Raw genomic sequence first — 21,978 nt, forward strand, 5'->3', positions numbered from 1 at the left:
TTTTTCAAATGTATTTCTATAAAAAAGGTTATGATACCCAATTATTTTATTAAGATTAGTGATTATTCATTTTCATCATGTAAGAAATTAACCAAATTAACATTTGGTAATTCTAAAAATCAAATTCTGAATTCCTTAACAAATATATTAACACAAATGAAAGAAAATGATAAAAACATTCAATCCATTGAAAGTTATTCATTTTATAAATGCATCGAATTAACTAATTTAGTTATACCACGAACGATTCATTACATCGGTAACAATGCGTTTCAATATTGTACTAAATTACAAAGTATTATAATTGGACAAAACTTAAACTTAAATAATATACAAATTAACAAACCTTATTATATTAAATTATTATATAAAATTAACGAAGGAATAATTACTATTGGCGAAAAGTCATTTCATTCTTGTGTTAACTTAGAATATATTAATTTCGGCGAAAATGTTGAAATAATTGGCGATAATTCATTTTGTAATTGTACGAAATTATCAAAAATTTATATTCCTGATAATGTTGAAAGAGTTGGAAAGAATTCATTTTCTTTATGTAAGAACTTAATGTTTGTAACTTATGGAAATAATATTCAAAATAAAGAATCAAAGAATATTATCGATAACAAAGCATTCGAATTCTGTGAGAATTTAAAAGAAGTGAAAATTAATGGAGATATTAAATCGATTGGTAATTCTGCGTTTTATAATTGTAATAAATTAACTGATATTAATATTCCTAATTCGATTATAACAATTGGGAAATTTGCATTTTATAAATGTTATGAATTAGAAAATATTAAAATTGGTAATAACATTCGAGAAATTGGTGAATATACATTTTATGAATGTTATAAACTAAATAAAATCGAAATACCAAATTTAATCCAAAAGATTGAAAAATATTTATTTTATTATTGTTTAAATTTAAATGAAATTAAATTTGGAAATAACATTCAAATTATTGATGAATATTCATTTTATAATTGTATCAAATTAACAAATATTAAACTTCAAAATAATATTAATGTTATTAATAAAAAAGCATTTTGTTCGTGTATAAGTTTAAAATCAATTGTTGTTGAAGATCATGAAAAATTAAAATTCTTTAATCGAAATAAGAAAAAAAATTTAATAAAAATTTATTATAAAGCGTTTTATAATTGTAGTAATTTAGAAACAATTAATTTCGGTGAGAATGTTCGAGTGATTGGGAATTCATCATTTTCATTATGTATAAATTTAAAGACATTAAATATCCCAAATTCTGTTTTATATATTAATAATTCAGCATTTTCTAATTGTAATAATTTAGAAACAATTAACATTGGAGAGAATATAATAAAAATTGGAAAATATTCATTTTTTAATTGTATTAAATTAAAAAACATTAAAATCCAATCAAATCGTATTATAAAAATTGGGAAATATTCATTTTCGAATTGTAGTTCATTAAATGAAATTAAAATTCCTAATTCTGTTTTATCCATTACAAAACATTTATTTTCTAATTGTTATAATTTACGTAACATTATTCTTAGTGAAAACATTCAAAGTATTAATGATTATTCATTTTATCAATGTATTAAATTAGAAACTATTAAAATCCCTAATTCTGTTCTAACAATTGAATCATATTCATTTTATTATTGTCTTTCGTTAACAAATATAATAATTGGTGAAAATGTTACTAACATTGGTTATTATTCATTTGGTTATTGTAATAATATTTTTAATGTTATTATACCGAATTTAGTTCAAAGCATTCAAAACTTTGCATTTTTTAATTGTAGTAAATTAGAAACAATTAAAATCGGAGAAAATGTTACATCTATAGGTAATAATGTATTTAATTATTGTACCAAATTACAAAAAATTATTATTCCTAATTCAGTTAAATCGATTGGAAATTTTGCGTTTTCTTCATGTTATTCTTTAAGTAATGTTATCATTAATAATTCTGTAATACATATTGGTAGTTATACATTTTTTGATTGTATTAAATTAAATTTTATCCAATTATCAAATTCAATTACAACAATTAATGAATATTTGTTTTATAATTGTACGAATTTAATTAATATAAATTTATCAAATTCGATTTTATATATTAAAAGTTATTGTTTTGCTAATTGTATTAACTTAAAGAAAATTATAATTCCAAATTCAGTTACAACTATTGAGAAAAACACATTTGAAAATTGTTATAATATAAATGAAATAACTTTTAATAGTAATAAAATCGAAACATTAAATGAATTTATATTTAACAATTGTAATAAATTAGAAAAAATTACGATTCCAGATTCGATAAAAACTATAAAGAAAAACGCATTTTCTAATTGTAATAATTTAGAATCAATTGACATCGGTGAAAATGTGAATAAAATTGGAAGTAAATCATTTTATAATTGTACCAAATTATTCAATATAAAAATCACTGATTCTGTTATAACTATTGGTAAAAGTTCATTTGAAAATTGTATAAATTTAGTTGCAATTGTCTTTGGTAAGAAAGTAATTGAAATTAAAGATTTCGCTTTTTGTAATTGTATTAAGTTAAGATATACAATATCAAATTCAGTTTTGAAAATTGGTAAAAATGTGTTTTATAATTGTTATGATTTAATTGCTTGTGATTTAGGTGAGAACATCCAAATAATTAATGATTTCGTATTTTATAATTGTAATAAATTAACTGATATTAATATTCCTAATTCGATTATAACAATTGGGAAATTTGCGTTTTATAAATGTTATGAATTAAAAAATATTAAAATTGGTAATAACATTCGAGAAATTGGTGAATATACATTTTATGAATGTTATAAACTAAATAAAATCGAAATACCAAATTTAATCCAAAAGATTGAAAAATATTTATTTTATTATTGTTTAAATTTAAATGAAATTAAATTTGGAAATAACATTCAAATTATTGATGAATATTCATTTTATAATTGTAATATTAAAAAATTGGATTTTCCGACTAAATTGGAATCAATTGGAAATTATTCATTTTATAATTGTGTCGATTTAAATACAATAACGTTTAATAAGAACTTAAAAGTTATTGGGAATAATTCATTTTGTTATTGTAAAAACTTAATAAACATTAAATTCGAAAATCCAAATTCGATAAATGAAATTGGAGAAAAATCTTTTTATGAATGTAATAACTTAGAAACTTTTATTTTTGGAAATCGACTTAAAACTATTGAAAATTATACATTTGAAAGTTGTTATAAACTTAATAAAATCATTTTAACTAATTCGATTGAAAGCATAAATAAATATTCATTTAATAATTGTATTAATTTAAATAATATTGTTATTGGTAATAATGTTAAAACTATTAAAAAGAATTCATTTTCGAATTGTATTAATTTACATAATATTATAATACCAAATTCAGTTATAAAAATTGGTAAAAATTCATTTTATAATTGTACTAATTTAGAATCAATAAAAATTGGTAAAAACTTAAAATTCATTGGTAAATATTCATTTTCTTTATGTATTAATTTAAGAAATATTACTATACCTAAATCAATTACTTATATTGGAACTAAAACATTTTATTTTTGTAAGAAATTAAAATTCATAAAAATATCGAAAAATAATTTTAATTATTCCAATTATAAAAACGATGGAATTTTATATGATAAAAATATAACAAAATTAATATTATATCCATCAGATAATAAAAATGATCAATTTGTTATTCCGATTTCGATACAAAGAATTAATTCATATGCATTTCAAAATTTAAATTATTTACGAACTTTAATTATTAATATAAATGTTAAAACAATTAAAAATTATTCATTTAATAATTGTAATAAATTAAAATGTATTTACTTCTTAAGTGATAATTTACCAAAAATTGAAACAAATTCATTTAATAATGTTAAAGCTTCAACAATTATTACGAAAAAAACAAATAAATTTAAAAAATTCGGAAACTTAAATGTGAATTTTGGTAATGAAGTTAATGAATGTATACCTTATCCTTTAATAGAATATAAAAATTTGCCCGAAAAATATATTTCGAATATAAAAACTCAAAACGATATTAATAATAATGAAGTAAATATTAATAATAACAAAATTAAGAAAAATATTTTAATTGTTTTGTTAATCATCGTTTTGATAATGTATTTTATAAGTCGATTTTGTAGTAACGATTTCATGTCTTTTACAAATAGGAAAACATTTATATTCGAAAACAAATATTTGCAAGCAATAAAATATGAAATCCCACAAATTGTTTATGAAAATGATAATAATAATAATAGTGAAAATGATAATAATAATAATAGTGAAAATGATAATAATAATAATAGTGAAAATGATAATAATAATAATAGTGAAAATGATAATAATAATAATAGTGAAAATGATAATAATAATGTTGACGATAAATTTATAAATAATTTTATTTTTGAAAATGGTTCAAAAATCCGAAATCAAGAAAAAGTAAAAAAGAATCAAAAGAAAATGGCCAAAGAGGAAGAAGAGAATTTCATAAACGACAAAAACGAAGAGTTCATTGCACAAAAGAAGTATTACATGTTCATTTATTTCTTATTTGCGTCACTTCTTACACAATCTGAATTATCTGACAAATTTACCAAATTCATAGAAAATAATCGAAGCAGAGAAACAGCGAAGAAATCACTTGATACAAAACAATACGATGATCTAAATGCATTTGTTCAATCGTCTGAAACGATTGACTTCTTAAACATTTATACGTTTTCTGTCTTTCCATCTATGTTCCATTACTTTTTAACGACTTTTGGTAATGAATCGTTTATAAAATATTTAAAGAATTTGAAATCTCCAATTTTATTAATTACGTTTTCACGATCAGCATTTTTTTCGCCATTATTTATTAATTATATATATAAATCATTTTGTCCGATTTTATCACCATTATTATCGACGAATGAATTTAATAACAAAGATATAAATGAAATACGTGAAAATATCCTAAAAAATTGTGAAAAAAATTCGACAATATTTCCAAATTATATTTCGGATATATTATTAATTAACAAAAAAAATATTTTTCATTTTTATTACGTTTTTATTGTGTTTTTAACTTATGATACATATAAAAATATTTCATTTCAACAAATTTTAGGTATAATTGAACCAAATCAAATAGTAACACAAGAATTTTTAGATTTCCTTAAAAGATTATTCGATTCTAATTTCATTAATAAACTTTATGATATATTTGTTGAGAATAAGAAACATTCTAAATTAATATTCTTTAATGAAAATGATACGAAAAAACATCCGGAAATATTCGAGCCAATAATTTTATCGAATTATGATATCGAAGCGATGAAACATTTCCATTCCACATTTGAACGAATTGATTATAAATTATATAATAATAATAATCGAAGAAACAAAAACAAAAACAAAAGAAATAAATCGAATATTAATGATAATGAACCAATAAATATATTACGAAACTTTATGTTAACTATTGACATGTTACCAAAACCTCGAAATGATGAAACGTATGAAAGTTATATTCATTCATTAACATATTATGGAGATCCGAAAAAAGAAAAAGAACGAAAAGAATCTGCTGAAAGAGCAATTGCATTCATCAAAGAGAACAAACAAACACAGCTTTATAAGCCTATACAATCATATACTCACAAAAGCATAGATAAAATTCGTGATATTTATAGTTTCAAACATGATTTAAAGCACATAAAATTAATATTAAATAATGTAATTTATAATATTAAATTCGTTACATATACTGCTTATGTTCAACCTATTATAGATAAAGCTGATATAAAACCATTAGACTTTAATATCGAAAATGATTTAAATGATAAATTTAGAAAATTAGTAAATATAATAAAAGTAAATGAAAATAATAAAAATATTATCGATGATGAATTCATAAATAGAATATGTTATACATATTTAACAAAAAATTTTAACTTTAGAGAATTTAAAAAGAAAAATCCGAAATTTAAGGAAATCGATCAAAAAATTTTCGGAATCGAATTCGATTTTTTGACTAAATTGAAAGCAACACTTGACGAACCTTTATATAAAGGAATGAGTTTTGATGATGTTGCAGCAGCAGCTGAAACTCCAAAATTTAAAAAAGCAAAACAAATCATATGTTCGGCCAAGGACTACATACAAGCAGCATTAAATTGTTACGACTTATATACCTTCGGATATAAAATGTCGAATGTTTTGGATGAAATGAAGTCGTCAGGGATTCTGAATGATGTTGACATAGAATTTTATCAGCCTGTCTTGACGGCAATGGTCCAAATCTATAAAAACAAGGAAATCTTCACAAGATACGTAATACTGAAAGAATACTTCTTCCCGTTCTTCGAAGCACTCAACCTAATCACAATATATATAGTAGCTATCAGGCAATTGATTTCTTTATTTGATGAAAATGACAAAAGAAAAATAATTAATGATGAATCGTTGAAAAATCATTTAGTTGATTTGTTATGATATAATATGTAAAGAAAATTGTAATAAAATTTTACTTTTGAATTGAATATGATCGTTTGGGTCATTACAATTGTCACTTTCGGATACCACTTTTTGTATTAGCAAAACGACTTTTTGTTCGAAACGATAGGGTGGAGAAATTGAGCTGATGAATTTACGATTCCACATCCGTAGTCATTTTCTACATTGCTCTTAAAAAAAAGAAGTAACATTCGGGTTTATGCTTAGATATAAAGATATTTGATGAAAAGGTTTGTTTATTGAATCCTGTTGACGATAAAAACCGGTTCTATCGTCGATAACGTTTTTGGAATGCATTCGAAAATCCTTCTGAAGAGATCGAATAGAAATATAAAGAAAAATGAAACGCTTGAAGATGCGTTGGGCTCAATAACACATATACATATGGGGGATCTGGGAATTTCTTCTTTTGATGACGAGCAATTACATTTGTATTCAAGTGCAATTTGTCTTTATGCTTACAATAATAAACTTAAAAGTTTAAATGGTATTGAAGTATTGGATCTTCTTGAAGAAATTCAAGCTCAACATAATGAAATTTCTGAAATTCCAGAACTTGCGCCTTTTTTTCTTAAAAAACTTGATCTCAGACATAACTGTATTCAGAAAGTAAGTGGACTTAGTCAGCAACCTGTTTTACAAGAGTTATATTTATCTTATCAAAATGTATCCAAACTAATTTTAACAGAAGGATGTTTCGCATCACAAGCTGAATCACTTTATGTTCTTGAGATGGAGTCATGTGGAATTGATGATACAACTGAAATTCAATGTTTAACAAATTTAAGGATTCTCAATCTAGCAAAGAATCAAATTTCATCTTTTGATGAACTCCAAAGACTATTCAGCCATCTCCCGTTTCTTGAGAAGGTCGATTTACGTGGCAATCCTATCTGCAAAAGTCCGAAGTACAGAGAGCGGGTGATCGTGATGGGGAACTTCACCGAACTCGACGATAAGGAGGTCCTTCACGTCCAACGCGAGACGCTGCTGCGAATGAAGAGCAGACGAACAAAGCGTACAAGAGCACCAACGGCCTCTTCAGAAAAAGAAAATAGTCGAAATAGTTCTTTGTTTGTTAGACATGTTTAAATATATTTTATTAAATGAAATTCAAGAAATACTATTTGTTACACTCTTATCATAAACATTTATTCATTTTTGTTATCATTTTCCCAATGATAACAATAATTAATAATAAAGCGCATAAGGTTCAATAATTTCTATATTTTCGTTGAGTGTTACTCTAATTTATAACGATTATGAATTTGTAAATAAAAAAAAACTTTACAAAAAAAACTCATTGCATGCAAAACCCAACAACATAAGACTACAGCAAATAGGAGCTGATGCACCCAAATATTCCACAAACTAGGCGAGAGCACAGCCTAAGTGATGGAAAAGTTCACAACTTTTACAAATAAAACAAATTTGAAATATTGATTAATATATTCTACTTCATGCAGAGAGAATGTTCTAGGAAGATAAATTCTCGATGACTACTCAGAAGCAATGACCAAAGAAAACATGGCAAAGAAATTATCTCTATGATGCAATGAAGAATTAACAATAAATTTAATCCATTCCTCAAACGAGTAAACATTCACTTAGGGTTGGCCCACGATTAATCGATTAATTTTTGATACGAGTCACTTTTTTTATCGATAAAAATCGATTAATAACGGTTTGAATCTCGATAAAATCGATAAACTCGATAAAAGCCACTTTTTTTATCGAAAAAATCGATTTTGAAAAGTGACGTTATTTATCGATTTTTTATCGATTTCACCGAAAATTCCTGGATTGAATGAGAAGACGTTATTGGATAAAGATCCCCCTAGTTTTCATGTTATAAGACTAAGTCAATAGGAATGATATTTATATTCTTTAGATCACGAAATTTTTGAATGGTTTTTAATCGACCAAAACCGTTTATTTATCGATAAAATCGATTGATATCGATAAATAAACGGTTTTTATTGATGTTAAATCGAAAAAACCGTTTATCGAATTTAATCGATTAATCGAATATCGAACGATAATACGGTTATTTATCGATTTTTATCGATACACAAAAAATGAAAAAATGAGGAACAAACAACAAAATTCGATACAAAAAATGATCAATTAGATGCGAATGATAAAATGAGACACAAAATGTGAAGTTGACATAAATTAAACGAATGAACAATTAAATGAATAAAAGAAGCACATTCCTTCATAAATAAAAACGAAAATAACAAAATAAAAAACACAAAACATTTACAAACAAATCACAGTAGCGCCTCTTTGATCATGTCTTCATCTGCCTCGCCCAAATTCTTATGGTGCTCCTCTTCAACTAACAATGGTGGTGGCGGCATCAGATCTCCTTTTTTCCATATTCTTTTCCCGCTATTTTCCGGCACCAAATCTTTATTGAACTCCGCTAATGGAAATGAGTCTGGTTCGTTCTCATCAAAGAATGTTTTTTTCCAATCATTTTTATCAAACTTAAATTGCATGTAGTTCAATACCAAGATGAAAATGATCAAAAGATCAGCAAATCTTCCCCATGCGATTGATATCCACAATTCGATATTTGGAATAAATAAATTTAGATTTAAAAGTACAAAACGATTGAAAACAAAAAACAAATAAGTAAGAAGCAGAACGTATTGCATTATATCCCTTCGATGGACTGGTGTTGTTGCTGGTTGAAATCCTGATGATCGAATAATTAGAACATATGCCTTAAGATACTCTTCACATTTACGCAACTGGTCAATGGTGTCTTTAAAGCATATAACTAATGAAAAGATTTTGAGTGTATAATCAGCAAATAAAATGTCGCTGTTGTCGGTGTAAAGTTGTAAAAAAGTGATGCAGGAGTACGTTAAGCCAAAAATCAAGGTAAAAATAAACGGTGCGGTAGGAAATGTCGAACAATGAATGCCCCAGCCACTAGCAGCAAGGCAAAATGTGGAAAAAAGCCCTGCGTTTGAATATAAATCAAATATGTATTTCAACCAAAACCCAAATTTTCTGGTACCAAATAAAGCTTGTTGTATAATATCAACGAGTTCAGCTATAACAGAAAAAATACAAAGCCCAAAGGTGGTGAGTAAGTAATAATGGAATTTCATAAAAACAGCGAATTGACCGGTTAATGAAATAATAGCAAAAATAAATATAAGTAAGTAAAGTAAGATTAATATTGGGTGTATGTAAAGCAAATAAAAAAGTCGTCTATCAAGAAAAGAACTACCATTTTTGAATTGGATTGTTAAATTAACATCCATACTGGTATTAGTACAAGAAATTATCACAGGCCTTAAAGTTTGTGATGAGTCAAAATTGGTTTTCCATGTAAAAGGTGGACTTGATGTATAATTATAATTGGAAATAAACATCGAACCAGTTACACAAATCTGTTTATAGTCGTATGAGGAGTTCCATATTTTGTGAGTTGTCTTGGCTTCAGTAAGTCCAATAAATAATTTTTTTGAAGATGAATTTATTAAATTTATCGTGAATGTTCCCGATTCTTGAACACCATACGAGGGAAAAACAATCATTGGAAAACTTGATTGTTGATATTTTGTAACAATATACGAGAGAAGCGTGAAAATAATCATGCTCCCCCAATCGATACCTAAAATTAACGGCTTCTTCACAATTATTAAATGAATTATTTTAAAAGTGATAATTTTACCACTTTTCTTCTTTAAACTTCATTATTCAATGCTGAACAAAGCAATATTTAGCTTATATGGTAAAAATTTTAGCTTAAAAAACAAACGTTAATTTATATTTTAATAACCATAGGGAGAAAGCATAAATACTTTAAAAGCAAAAGTTTTTTTTTCGTTGCAACAAATTTGACATGTTACGTGAAATATAATTGAAACCGTTTAATATACGCTACATTTTTGTTCCCAAAATGACAAGAATGCTGAAAAAAGTAAAGAATGGAGCCCTTATGAGCGTCCAATTTTTAAAAGAAAAAACAGGAACAACACAAACAGAAATTGATCCTGAATTTGAGGATGCAATAGGAAAATTAAAAATCATTCAAGAAAGATTCGAAAAATTCAAGAGTTATATTAATACCATGCTCTCTGTGATCCCCGATATTTTCGAAATTGCAAATGACATGACAAACTCTTTTGATAATGCTGACAAATTATCAGGATCTCATTCATCCAAAATTGTAGAGTCACATCAAGCATTTTTCTCTAAATTATCAGATCTTCTTGATGAAGATATTGTTGATCCATGCCAGGAAAAGATTATGAAAAGTATCCAAGAAATTGTTGATCGAACATCTAAACTTTCAGAACTCAAAGACTCAAGACGACAAGCGCAGCTTCTTTGCGACTCATATCGTGATAAAGTTATTCGGAAGAGCAAGTCTAGTTCTGCCGAAAAAGTTGCAAAATCAAAATTAAAATACGAACGTCACCAAAAAGCAGTCAAAGAACAGACCGAAACATTCACTCGCGAAGTCAACGAAATGTGGGTGCATAGGTTTGAGCTAATGGAAAAACCAATGGAACAATTTGTTGAAATAATCTTCAAATTTAGTCAAAAAATCTTCGAAAATATGCAAACGTTCCAAAGCGGATTTACATTAGAAGAGTTGCAAAATGAGTTCGATCCTGCCGAAAAATGAAAATCAGTTCTAAAAATTAATAAACCTTTTTTATTCGAAATATCATAAAATTTGTAACACTTGAGATGCAAGCAAATAAAAACCGAACATCAGTAAAACACGAAACATTGGCGTGTTGAAGAAATGGGTAAAATGGAAAGCATAGTTCTCAACTTGGCGATAAGTGAGTTATCATAAAATGACCTTAAAAGAACTTTTAAATATTACATATACAACATTACTTGAATGCTATACATGAACTATAAATCATATGTGATAATCATTGAAACAACACAGAAAACAAATTCCTTTTGTTCTTTTTATATAAAAAAAAAAAAAAATAGAAACCGTTAAATCTTAACGTTTTACCTGTTTTTGTGAGGGAAATAAAATTGAGAGGAAATATTTGTCTTGGAAATTGTCACTCAAATTCGTAACTAATGGGAACAAATTACTCTCAACCACCACGTGGTTACCTCTACTCCGATAGGTCAAGACCTAACCCTAACTATGACGGTAAACCAACTCCTGAATTTGGTTCGTTTTCACAATTATTTTTCAATAATTTTGATGCTGAAAAAACATTAACATTTTTGGAAACAAAAACACGTTCATACTCAGTTCTAGATTGTTTAAAGATTTCACAAGAATTTGAAAGATTTTTACAATCTAATAAATTCTCGAAACAATCAAAAATAGCGTTTTACTCAGAGTCAACAATAGAAGCTAATTTAGCAATAATTTGTTCCCTTATTATTGATTGCAGTATAATTTTGTCTTCACCAACATCTCAACCCATCAATGATTTTCTAAAATCAGTTAAATCTCAATCACCACACATTGTCATATGTAGTCCTCAATATGCTAAGCCTGTTCTAACCAATTTACCAAAAGCACTTTTAGTCACAACAGCCAAATCCATTCATACATCATTCCATGACATCATTAACACAGGATTAGCTCATTCCTCTAACATCCAACCAGAGGTCACTTCCAGCCCTGGAACCATTACTTTTCTCACTCCAACTCCGGCAACAATCACATTTGATCAATCAATGATATATCTTCGAGAATGGTCCGAAAAGTTCAAACTTTGTCGTGATGCTCGAATTACATCTCTTCTTCCAATTGATGACAATCTTCATCGTCTTATTCTCTATCTATCAGTCTACAACAGATGTTGCTTTAACATTTGCAACAAACTTGAAGAAGTCAAATCAACCGATCCAACGCATATGTTTCTGCCTCTTGATATCTTCCGTAGTCATTGCGAGTCTATTGAAAACACGATTTCCCAGAATTCTGTGCTTTACAGAGGACGATACAACTTATCGTACTATTGGAAACGGTTTTGGATCACTTGGGGCAGCCGGACCCCCTCAACCGATAGAGCGGTTTTTAACCCCCTTTGCCTTGATTTCGGAAGCGACATGCGTTTTGCTTTTTGTAATGAGCTCTTGACGAGAGAGGAACATGAGTTGTGGACTGTTGTGTATGGGAAGCCAATGTGCCCTGTGTTTCTTCCAGAACAATGGGGAAATGTTGGCGCATCATTGCCATGCGATGTGAGATATACAAAGTTCGGAACTGTCGGAGGAGCTGTGGGGAATGCTATTGCATGCAATGAGGAGACGAAGAAATTGAGGAATGAAGCAGACGGAAGCGAAATTGATGTTGTCGGATTCTGGGATGAAGAAGGATCACTCGTTATTGGAGAGAAGTAAAAATAATAAGTTTTGACTTATTTTTGGATGTGTTCGAGTAAGTGTTTATGTTTCGTGTATGCATTTGCTCAGTAAGAAATTGGTAATTTGCTCTTAAAATTAATCAAAAACGAAAAAACAAGTTAAGTGAACATTATGATGAGATGTTTCTTGAAGAATAAAATATCATAAATATCACATCAAAAAATGAATTTAAATTTTGACAATGATCTACCCATGTTATATCGCATAATATATGCAAATTTTTCGATGTTCATAAATATATATTTAAGATATTTCTATTTTTATTTTTGGAGTGAAAAGTGACAAATTTAAAAGTTAAAACAATTGATGATTATGCTTTTTGTAATTTTAATTGTGTTGGTTTACAAATTTTTGAACTTGAGCATTGTGAACATATTGGAAGTCATGTATTTGAAAATACATATATAACAGGTGTATCATTACCAAAACTTAAAAGTTGTGGCTCATATATATGTAATAATTGTCAATTTATTACTGAAATATATTTGCCAGAACTTGAAACATGTTCTGATTTTGCATTTGCTAATGTTCCAAATTTGGTTAACTTGACTCTTCCGAAACTTCAAACAATTGGAAGTAATCCATTTATTGGATCGCAAAGATTAACAATAATAAATTTACCAAATTTGAAATATGCATCCGATAACTTTTTCTCAAATGTTAACATTAAACATTTTGAGTTTAATAATTTGATTAGTATAGGTAATAATGCATTTACGAATGCACGTGATATTGTTGAAACAATTAATTTTCCAAATGTTACAACCATTGGTGATTATTTTTTATATGATTGTGATAAAATAACAAAAATTGAGTTACCTAAACTTGAGTCCATTGGATCATATTCATTTTTATATTGTGATAATTTAACAAATATTTCATTACCAAAATTAAAATGTTTTAATAATGAATTAATTCGATCATGTAATAAAATCGAAACGATTTATTTTCCAGAATTAACAACGATTGGGAAATATTTTATATGTAATTGTATTAATGTTTCGAATGTTATATTACCAAAAGTTATTAATATAACAAACACAGCCTTTGTTAATTGTAGTTCGATAAAAACATTAAATTTAAATACTATAAAATATATTGAAAATGGACCAATTGAAATTAATTGTAAATCATTAACACACATTTATATGGATTCACTTATCACGTCTCCATTATATTTATTTAGTAACATTGAAACATTGGAATATGTTTCATTACAAAATCTTAATGAAAGTAAAGGATATTTATTTGTACTAAATTAACACAAATTAATATTCCAAACATTAAATATATGAATCAATATAATTCAGGATATGAATTTTCACATTGTTCATCATTAAATTCGATAAGTTTGGAACATTTAATACGTATTCAAGGAACAAATACATTTGAACATTGTATATCACTTGAAAGGATCAATTTAAATCATATTAGAAATATTGGCGATAATGCATTTTTAGGATGTATTAAACTTGTGAACATTACAATAAATTCATTGTTGGCATTACCATCATCATGTTTTAAAGATTGCATTTCATTACACAGAGCAATATTTGAAAATGTAAATTATTTCGAAGGTGATAACCAATTCTATAATTGCATATCATTAATATATATTTATCTTCCTGGTCTTAAAACAGTTTCAATTAATTCTACGAATATATTTTATAATTGCAACAACATACAAATTATTGTTTTATCATCAACACCACCAACGGCATTTAATGATAATATCTTTCCGAATAATAATTTCAGTATTTGTTTACCTAATGAAGACGATTATGATAATTATCGAAATAATTGCAGTGATGTCAACATTTGTAATGATAAGTTATGGAAAGGTATTAATATTGAAACAAATGATGAATTGATAGAGAAATGCAAAGTATATACGAAATTCAAAGAACCTGAGAAATTCGATAATTTAATGTATCTCGTTTACATCGGCGTTCCATTTGTACTGATTATAATTGTCGCACTTGTTGTTGTGTTTGTATTATATAGGAAGAAAAAGAAGGAAAAAGAAGAAATTGAAATGGTTCCACATTTGTCAATTCAAATTGTGGAAAATATCCTTTAAATAAATTATCGATATATTAAATAATTTTTAAGTTTTTTATTTGTTTATTTAAATGTTAAAATATTTTTGATGTGATATATAAAATTACTTTTTTGTTTTTATTTTGTTTATTTAATAATATGTGTACGCTTATAAATTGCTCTTTGAAATTTAATAAATAAATGATATCATATGAGAATGATGATTGCTTTTTATACTGAAGAAATCAGGGCTAGATGAAAATTACATAAGAAAAAATTGCTCAACTTATCAAAAATAAAAGTTTAATTAATTAACTTTTTAGTAACCAACTGTGAAACGTTTTCCAATATGATTACCATCAGAAATTGCATATCAATGATAACATGTTAGATATGGATATAATTTTAATTTTGTATTCTATTAATTTGTCAAATTAAAAATGCTAAATCAGAGTTTCACCAAAATTTAAAATTTACTAAAACAAATTTTCGCATTGAATAATTTCTTAATTAAAACCATTGATTCAGTTTCCCTTCTCGGTAATTCCTTACTCAATTTGCGGGTGTTTTCTAGTTTGGTTGACCCTTCTCATTTAGCAAGCCTGCCTTTATCATTCTCTTCTTCTCCTGTGCGACAGTCCCCTTTGTAGTATTTCAATTTTCCTTTAGGCTTATAATCAAAGTATTATTTAGTGATAATTAGGGATATAACATACATTTTATATTTTAAAATATATTTTTAAATCTAGAATATCATAAATTCATATTGTTGAAGGAATTTGTTCCTCTATGAAAATCCATCTTTTTTGAAATATTTCTGAAATACCTCAAAAATAAAATTAATATTTTTACCTTTAATATAAATTACTTGAAGTAGAAAAATGTTCTTCAAGCATTTTGTGCAACTGCTGAATAAAATTTGTTTTCAAATTGAAAATGTCATTTTTCAGTTGAATTTTATCGTTTCTCATTTTTCAGGATGTTAGACGAAGAGGTCCCAAAACCCAAAGTAGTTGCAACTCCCACACTAGCAAAATCATCTTCAGTAATCATTGAAGTTATCGTTTTTATTGGTATTATTTTCTCAGCACTCGAAGGATTTGGAAAGTCATTTCCAATTTCTGAGCAGAAAGCTAACATAATTCAAACACTTTTTGTTGTTTCCATCTTATTGTACCATATTGCCAATTTTATTTTCGAATTTATTTCTCAAGAAGAAAAAGTTCAAATTGGAAATTATCTCCTTCTAAACAAGGATGTTCATTATGCATCAATGATCCTCTTATTCTACATGTCAGGAAAATGTCCTATTTTCTTGGTTGCTTATTACGGCTTTTCATTTTCTATTCGCTTTATCAAATTTATCTTTGCACAACTACAAAAACTGAAAGAATCAGCAGTACAAAACACATTTGTTCAGGTAGTTACTCAAGTAATGGCTTATCCTGCTGTTGTAATGTTCCCAACTTATTTGGAAATTGCATTGACAATCCGAGTTATTTTCATTCCAATTTTCAATTTCCGATTCCTTACATTGCTTTCTGCAATAACATATGAACTTTGGATTGCATTGTATAATTATCGCATGAACGATTCACACAACAGATTTTGGAGTAACTTGTCATTAACTCTTAGAGAATATGCTGCAAAGAACCCAGAACCATTTGGTATGGCTATTGAATCATTTGTTGAAAAGTTTTCATCATTTGTCGAAAAAATTTCAGCAATTTACCCATCAAAGGAAGTCAAAGTCCACCTACAATAAACAAACATTTTTCATGCATTTTGAAAAATAAAAGCATTCCTAAATAGAAAATATGAAAAATTAAAAATTTTGTATAATTCTTCTTAAGTTAACGCAAGGATAAAACTGCGTTTAGAAATTATAAAAACTCATATTGAGGATAAAAGAACATCAAAATTGGAGAAAAAAATATTTTTTCCAAAGAATGAGCACTTTTGCTTATATTAAGATTTGAATTCAAGACGATTGCGGGTCGGAGGACGTTAAATCAAATGGGGTATTTTTACCCTTCAAATGGCGACACCTTGGCAACAAGAAGTCGAAAGGGAAAATCAAAACATTGATAAATTCCTACGCGGTATGGCTGAATACCCACCGCCAATACCGGACGCTGTTATTTCTCATATTTTATCAGAAGCAGGATTATCAACATCAGATATTAGAGTATGTAGAACTCTAAACGTTGCATGCCAAAAATTTATAAGCGATGTTTTGGAAGATTGTGCTAGTATTGCAAAACAAAGGAAGAAAAGCACGACCAAAGATAAATTGAAAAATATTGATCTCCAAGTTTCTGATCTAAAGGCTGCTTTAGAAATGCGCGATATACATGTTCACAGACCAGAATTTATTGTTTCAATACCACAAACAGAAGAATAATTTTTTTTTGATAATCAATAAAACATTTCTTACAAATTCCCAAACTACTACTTTTTGCGTTTGAATGGTAAAATTCTTATGAGAGATCCAGTCTTTAAGATAAAAGTGATATTTTATATTTGATATGTTTTTGTTATCATAATTTGTTTTTCCCTTATTAGATCTACTTTCTTCATTAATTCATATGAAAATGTTCTTTTATTATTGATTATGATAGTTTCTTTATAATGAAATATGATCCTTATTTTTAACGTATTTTTCAACAAATGAAAAAAAGGAGGGCTTCCTCCGTCTCAAGGGCATATCCAACAACATCAGAATTATCCGATCAAATAAAAAAGCTATTTCAAAATGCTGGTTTAGATATCGAGCCAATAAAAATTAATTCTGAAGCAGAAGTTTCTCATGAAATTAAGTACCTTGAAAAAAATATATCTGAAGGAAATGATTGGGAGCAACAAGTTTCTGCAATTCAGCGTGCAATGGGATTAATAAATGGAGGCGCATTGAAATTTCTGCAATTTCAAAAAGGGTTAACTAAAATTTCTCCTGGACTTATTTCCGCAGCAAAAAATTTAAGGAGTGGCTTAGTCAAACAAAGTTGCCTTTTTATTTCTCAGTTAGCTAGAGAATTTAAATCATCAATTGAATCTGTTGGTGATTTTGTTACACCTCTCTCTGTGCAACTATCCCATGGAACACAAATCATCGCTGAAAGTTGCAAATATGCGATTCTTAGTATTGCAAAAAATTGTCCATCAAGAAAAATCCTTAATTCAATTATTGAAATCGGAAATTCGCGCTCAGCACCTTCTCGCACGGTTGCTGCAGAGTCAATTCTTCTTATTTTACAAAATTGGGATATTCAATTTTTATCTCCACATCTCAAAAAAATAGAATCAATTATTTCTAAATTGGTTTCAGATTCTTCACCAAATGCTCGTTCTTTTGCTCGTCAAGCTGCAGCAGCTTATAAATCAATCTTTCCACAAATTGCAGATGCTTTTATTTCAACTCTTGATCCACGAACACAAATGACAATTAATGAAAACCAAACGATACATTCAACTGAAAAAAACAACACCACTAAGCGAATCCAATACAACAAACCTCAAAAACAAACGAAAAAGGAAAACGTTAATCTCCAACCGCAACGATACGACGATAGCGTCCAAACAAATCAAAATCAAAAACAACGTAAAAACATTCCAAGTTTTAAGCGTAAAATGAGTTCAGTTCAACCAAAAAGAGTTCAAATTGAAAACAATACAATAAAGCTTGTTGAAGGAAATGAAAAACAATATCTTCAATCAATTCGAAAAATAATTTTAGAAGACAATCAAAGTGAACTTCAAAACTCAATGGAATCCATAGCAAATGACTTAATAATTTGTTCATCTAATATTTCATCTGTTATTTCATCCACAGCATTAATACTTATTGAACAAATATTACCAAATTTTAAAACATTTTTCGAACCACTTTTATCATTATTAATTAAAACATTAATCGAACAAGTTGAACATGGATGTCCACGTTCATCATCGACATCACGAATCATATTAACAAATTTAACCGAATATTATAACATTCATCAATTAATAATCGTTTCATTAACACTTCAGCCATCAATTCCATTATTAAATTACATTTCATTTTTAATATCATTCGATAACATCGAAAATTTCGATGATGAAAACATATATCAAAAACTTTTAGTTTTAGCATTTAAATGTTATAACATTGGGAAAATTCAAAATCGTCATTTATCAGCTCGAATCATTGAATTCGTCAATAAAAAAAGTCCAAATTCCATTCAAACATTTACAAATAATTTACGTGATGAACAACTTCAAGAATTTTCCGATTTTATATTATCGTATATTCCAAACTTAAACTTACGACCGATTAAGAACAATGTTCCTATTTTTAACACTAAAAACCCAAACTTATGGCTAAAGAAGATCAAAAAGTTAATAAAAAATTCTGATAACGATTTTTCTTATATCAAATACAAAGTATATATTGAATTAAACGAAGCGCTTTTAGCACAATTTGAACCGAACGAAATCATAAAAATAATTTTAAACATTTTGTTGAAAAATGATATCAACGATTTCGAAAAAATTATTCCCGGAATACTATTAAACACAAGACAAAAAAACATAAAAAATGAAATAGAAAAAATTTTTAATATAATAATAAAAAAGTGTCAAATTATGGAATTAATTTCTGCATTACAAAATTCGATCGAACAATTCGATAATATTCCAGAATTATCACGAAACGCATTGATGTTCCAAATAAGAATAATCGCCTCTTTCAATAAAAACGAGATAAATAACGCAGTGGAATTAATGATTCCTGCATTAACAAAAGCATTCGACGCAAAATTGCCCGAAATTAGAAAGGCAGTCGTGTTGAACTTCGTCGAATTGTTCATTAAATTGGGTAACGATGTAATGAATAGATATATATTACATTTAAATAAGGGGAAACAAAAATTAATAGCAATTTATGTGGCAAAAAGAAAAACTGCTTAGTTTTTTGTTATTAAATATTATTATAAATCTGAATTTTTTTTTCATTTTCTACCGATAGAATTTTCTATACAACGATAATACTTTTTCATAACAACGATATAATTTGAATAAAACGATAAGTAACGTATTCAATGTATCCACTTTTTGATAGCATCGATACAATTGTTCTGCTTTTGATTGCGAAAATGGTTCATATCCATTGGTCGTTGTCATTGATTATTGATTCTTTAACATCGTCTTGAATGTTTTCAAATTGTTGATTTTGTACGTCACTTTGTTCAATGCTTTCGTCATCAGTTTGAACATTTTTATTGTTTTGATGTCGTACAACGAACAAAATGATTGCGATAATGACAATGACAGCGGCAATCGAGCCGCAAACGATTCCAATAACTTCGCCTTCAGAGAGCGAATTCATACTACTGTCTGACTGCGAATACATAGTAATGAAATACGTGTAAAATGCTTGCAGGGATGGATAGCGAACGACAGAGTATTCATAATAAACAAATTCGGTGTAAATATATGTCGAGGACCGCAAAGTATTTGTGAGAATACGCGTGTTCGAGATGTACGTGTTGACTACCGTGAAGCTTTCGACGGAAGTGAGCGAATATGTCAAAGAAAACGTATGCGTCATTGCATGTGAACTCGATGATTCTGTTGGTGCTGTTGTTGACTCAGAAGATGATTCACTTGATGATTCAGACGATAATTCACTTGGTGATTCAGACGATAATTCACCTGATGATTCAGATGATAATTCACTTGATGATTCAGATGATAATTCACTTGATGATTCAGATGATAATTCACTTGATGATTCAGACGATAATTCACTTGATGATTCAGACGATAATTCACTTGATGATTCAGATGATAATTCACTTGATGATTCACTTGGTGATTCAGATGATAATTCACTTGATGATTCAGAATATGATTCACTTGGTGATTCACTTGGTGATTCAGAAGATGATTCAGAAGATGATTCACTTGGTGATTCAGAAGATGATTCACTTAATGATTCAGAAGATGATTCACTTGGTGATTCAGAAGATGATTCACTTGGTAATTCATCCGATGATCCGTCATTATTTACTATGTTATAACTCTTTAAGCTATTTGCTGCAGATTTAATTGTAAAGTTTTCTTCTTTTGTGTTAACTTGAACCTCACCGAAGTGATCGAATACTATTTCCACATCGTTCATAATAATTTTATCTTCTTCTACACCAATATGGCTTATATCAACATTTTGAACTGTCAGTGATTTACCATAAAGAAAACTCTGCATTGTCTTTAATGAATTTATATCAGTGACAATGTCATTTGCCTTAAGTTTTTTAGGTTTACAATTCCCAATGACACTCAAATTTTCCATTTCCAAATTCCATAAATTTACATTTGTTTCATATCCAAATCCAACGAATAAGTTTTGAAGTTTTGTTGTCGAATGTTCATTTTCCCCAACATCATATTCATTATGATTATCAATATATAAATGTGAATCATCTTCAGATGCAATTGAATGATTTTTCTTTAACAAATTTAATGGATTAATATTATGTTTGGAATAATTTGTTAACATAATATTAATTTCATTTTCTTTTACTATTTCATAAAAATTATTTAAATTCGTTTCATTTGTTATTATGTTATATTCTTTGGAACATTTGTTCGAACTTATTGATGAACAAATGTAATTAGGAAAACAATTAATTGCCCAAAATTCGAATGTTTTCCATTTTGTTGATGATATTATCACTTTGCATTTAGTATTAATTTGTATTTTTGTCATGTTTTGGATTTCAGTAACTATTAAATGTTCGTCAAGATAAATTCGTTCTGTTGTAAGTGTTTCGTTATCGCATATAATTGTTCCAATTGTATCATTTGGAAGTTGAATTTCTGGTTGTGATATCAACGAAACTTTTGGATATATTAATCGATATGGAACTGGACCTGGAGGAGGATATACAATAAAGTCATGTTCATTTTGTAGATTTTCATTTGCTACAATTGAAGTAAAAACCGAATTTCGATATTTGATGTCATTTTCGGATTTTCCAT

The 21,978-nt window shown here is 27.4% G+C and overlaps 6 protein-coding genes across 6 annotated transcripts; all 6 read left to right on the plus strand.

The window, feature by feature from the left end:
• Positions 1-6,921: 6,921 nt before the first annotated feature.
• Positions 6,922-7,629, plus strand: GO595_002412 (protein phosphatase 1 regulatory subunit 42; the record flags this gene model as incomplete). The annotated part of the gene is made up of 1 exon (XM_067915319.1): positions 6,922-7,629. One exon carries the CDS (start codon positions 6,922-6,924, stop codon positions 7,627-7,629), a length of 708 nt encoding a protein of 235 aa, XP_067777349.1.
• A 2,869-nt stretch (positions 7,630-10,498) lies between these two features.
• Positions 10,499-11,191, plus strand: GO595_002413 (uncharacterized protein; the record flags this gene model as incomplete). Its single annotated transcript, XM_067915320.1, has 1 exon — positions 10,499-11,191. One exon carries the CDS (start codon positions 10,499-10,501, stop codon positions 11,189-11,191), a length of 693 nt encoding a protein of 230 aa, XP_067777350.1.
• A 419-nt stretch (positions 11,192-11,610) lies between these two features.
• GO595_002414 (AMP-binding enzyme family protein) lies at positions 11,611-12,894 on the plus strand (the record flags this gene model as incomplete). The annotated part of the gene is made up of 1 exon (XM_067915321.1): positions 11,611-12,894. The coding sequence occupies one exon, from the start codon at positions 11,611-11,613 to the stop codon at positions 12,892-12,894; it is 1,284 nt and encodes a 427-aa protein (XP_067777351.1).
• A 3,043-nt stretch (positions 12,895-15,937) lies between these two features.
• Positions 15,938-16,723, plus strand: GO595_002415 (uncharacterized protein; the record flags this gene model as incomplete). Its single annotated transcript, XM_067915322.1, has 1 exon — positions 15,938-16,723. The coding sequence occupies one exon, from the start codon at positions 15,938-15,940 to the stop codon at positions 16,721-16,723; it is 786 nt and encodes a 261-aa protein (XP_067777352.1).
• Positions 16,724-17,062: 339 nt separating this feature from the next.
• On the plus strand, positions 17,063-17,362 carry GO595_002416 (transcription initiation factor TFIID subunit 10-like protein; the record flags this gene model as incomplete). Its single annotated transcript, XM_067915324.1, has 1 exon — positions 17,063-17,362. The coding sequence occupies one exon, from the start codon at positions 17,063-17,065 to the stop codon at positions 17,360-17,362; it is 300 nt and encodes a 99-aa protein (XP_067777353.1).
• Positions 17,363-20,474: 3,112 nt separating this feature from the next.
• Positions 20,475-21,017, plus strand: GO595_002417 (Protein stu1; the record flags this gene model as incomplete). Its single annotated transcript, XM_067915325.1, has 1 exon — positions 20,475-21,017. The coding sequence occupies one exon, from the start codon at positions 20,475-20,477 to the stop codon at positions 21,015-21,017; it is 543 nt and encodes a 180-aa protein (XP_067777354.1).
• Positions 21,018-21,978: the final 961 nt, after the last annotated feature.

Source organism: Histomonas meleagridis (genome assembly GCF_020186115.1).
Source record: "Histomonas meleagridis strain 2922-C6/04-10x chromosome Unknown contig_18, whole genome shotgun sequence".
Classification (NCBI taxonomy): domain Eukaryota; phylum Parabasalia; order Tritrichomonadida; family Dientamoebidae; genus Histomonas; species Histomonas meleagridis.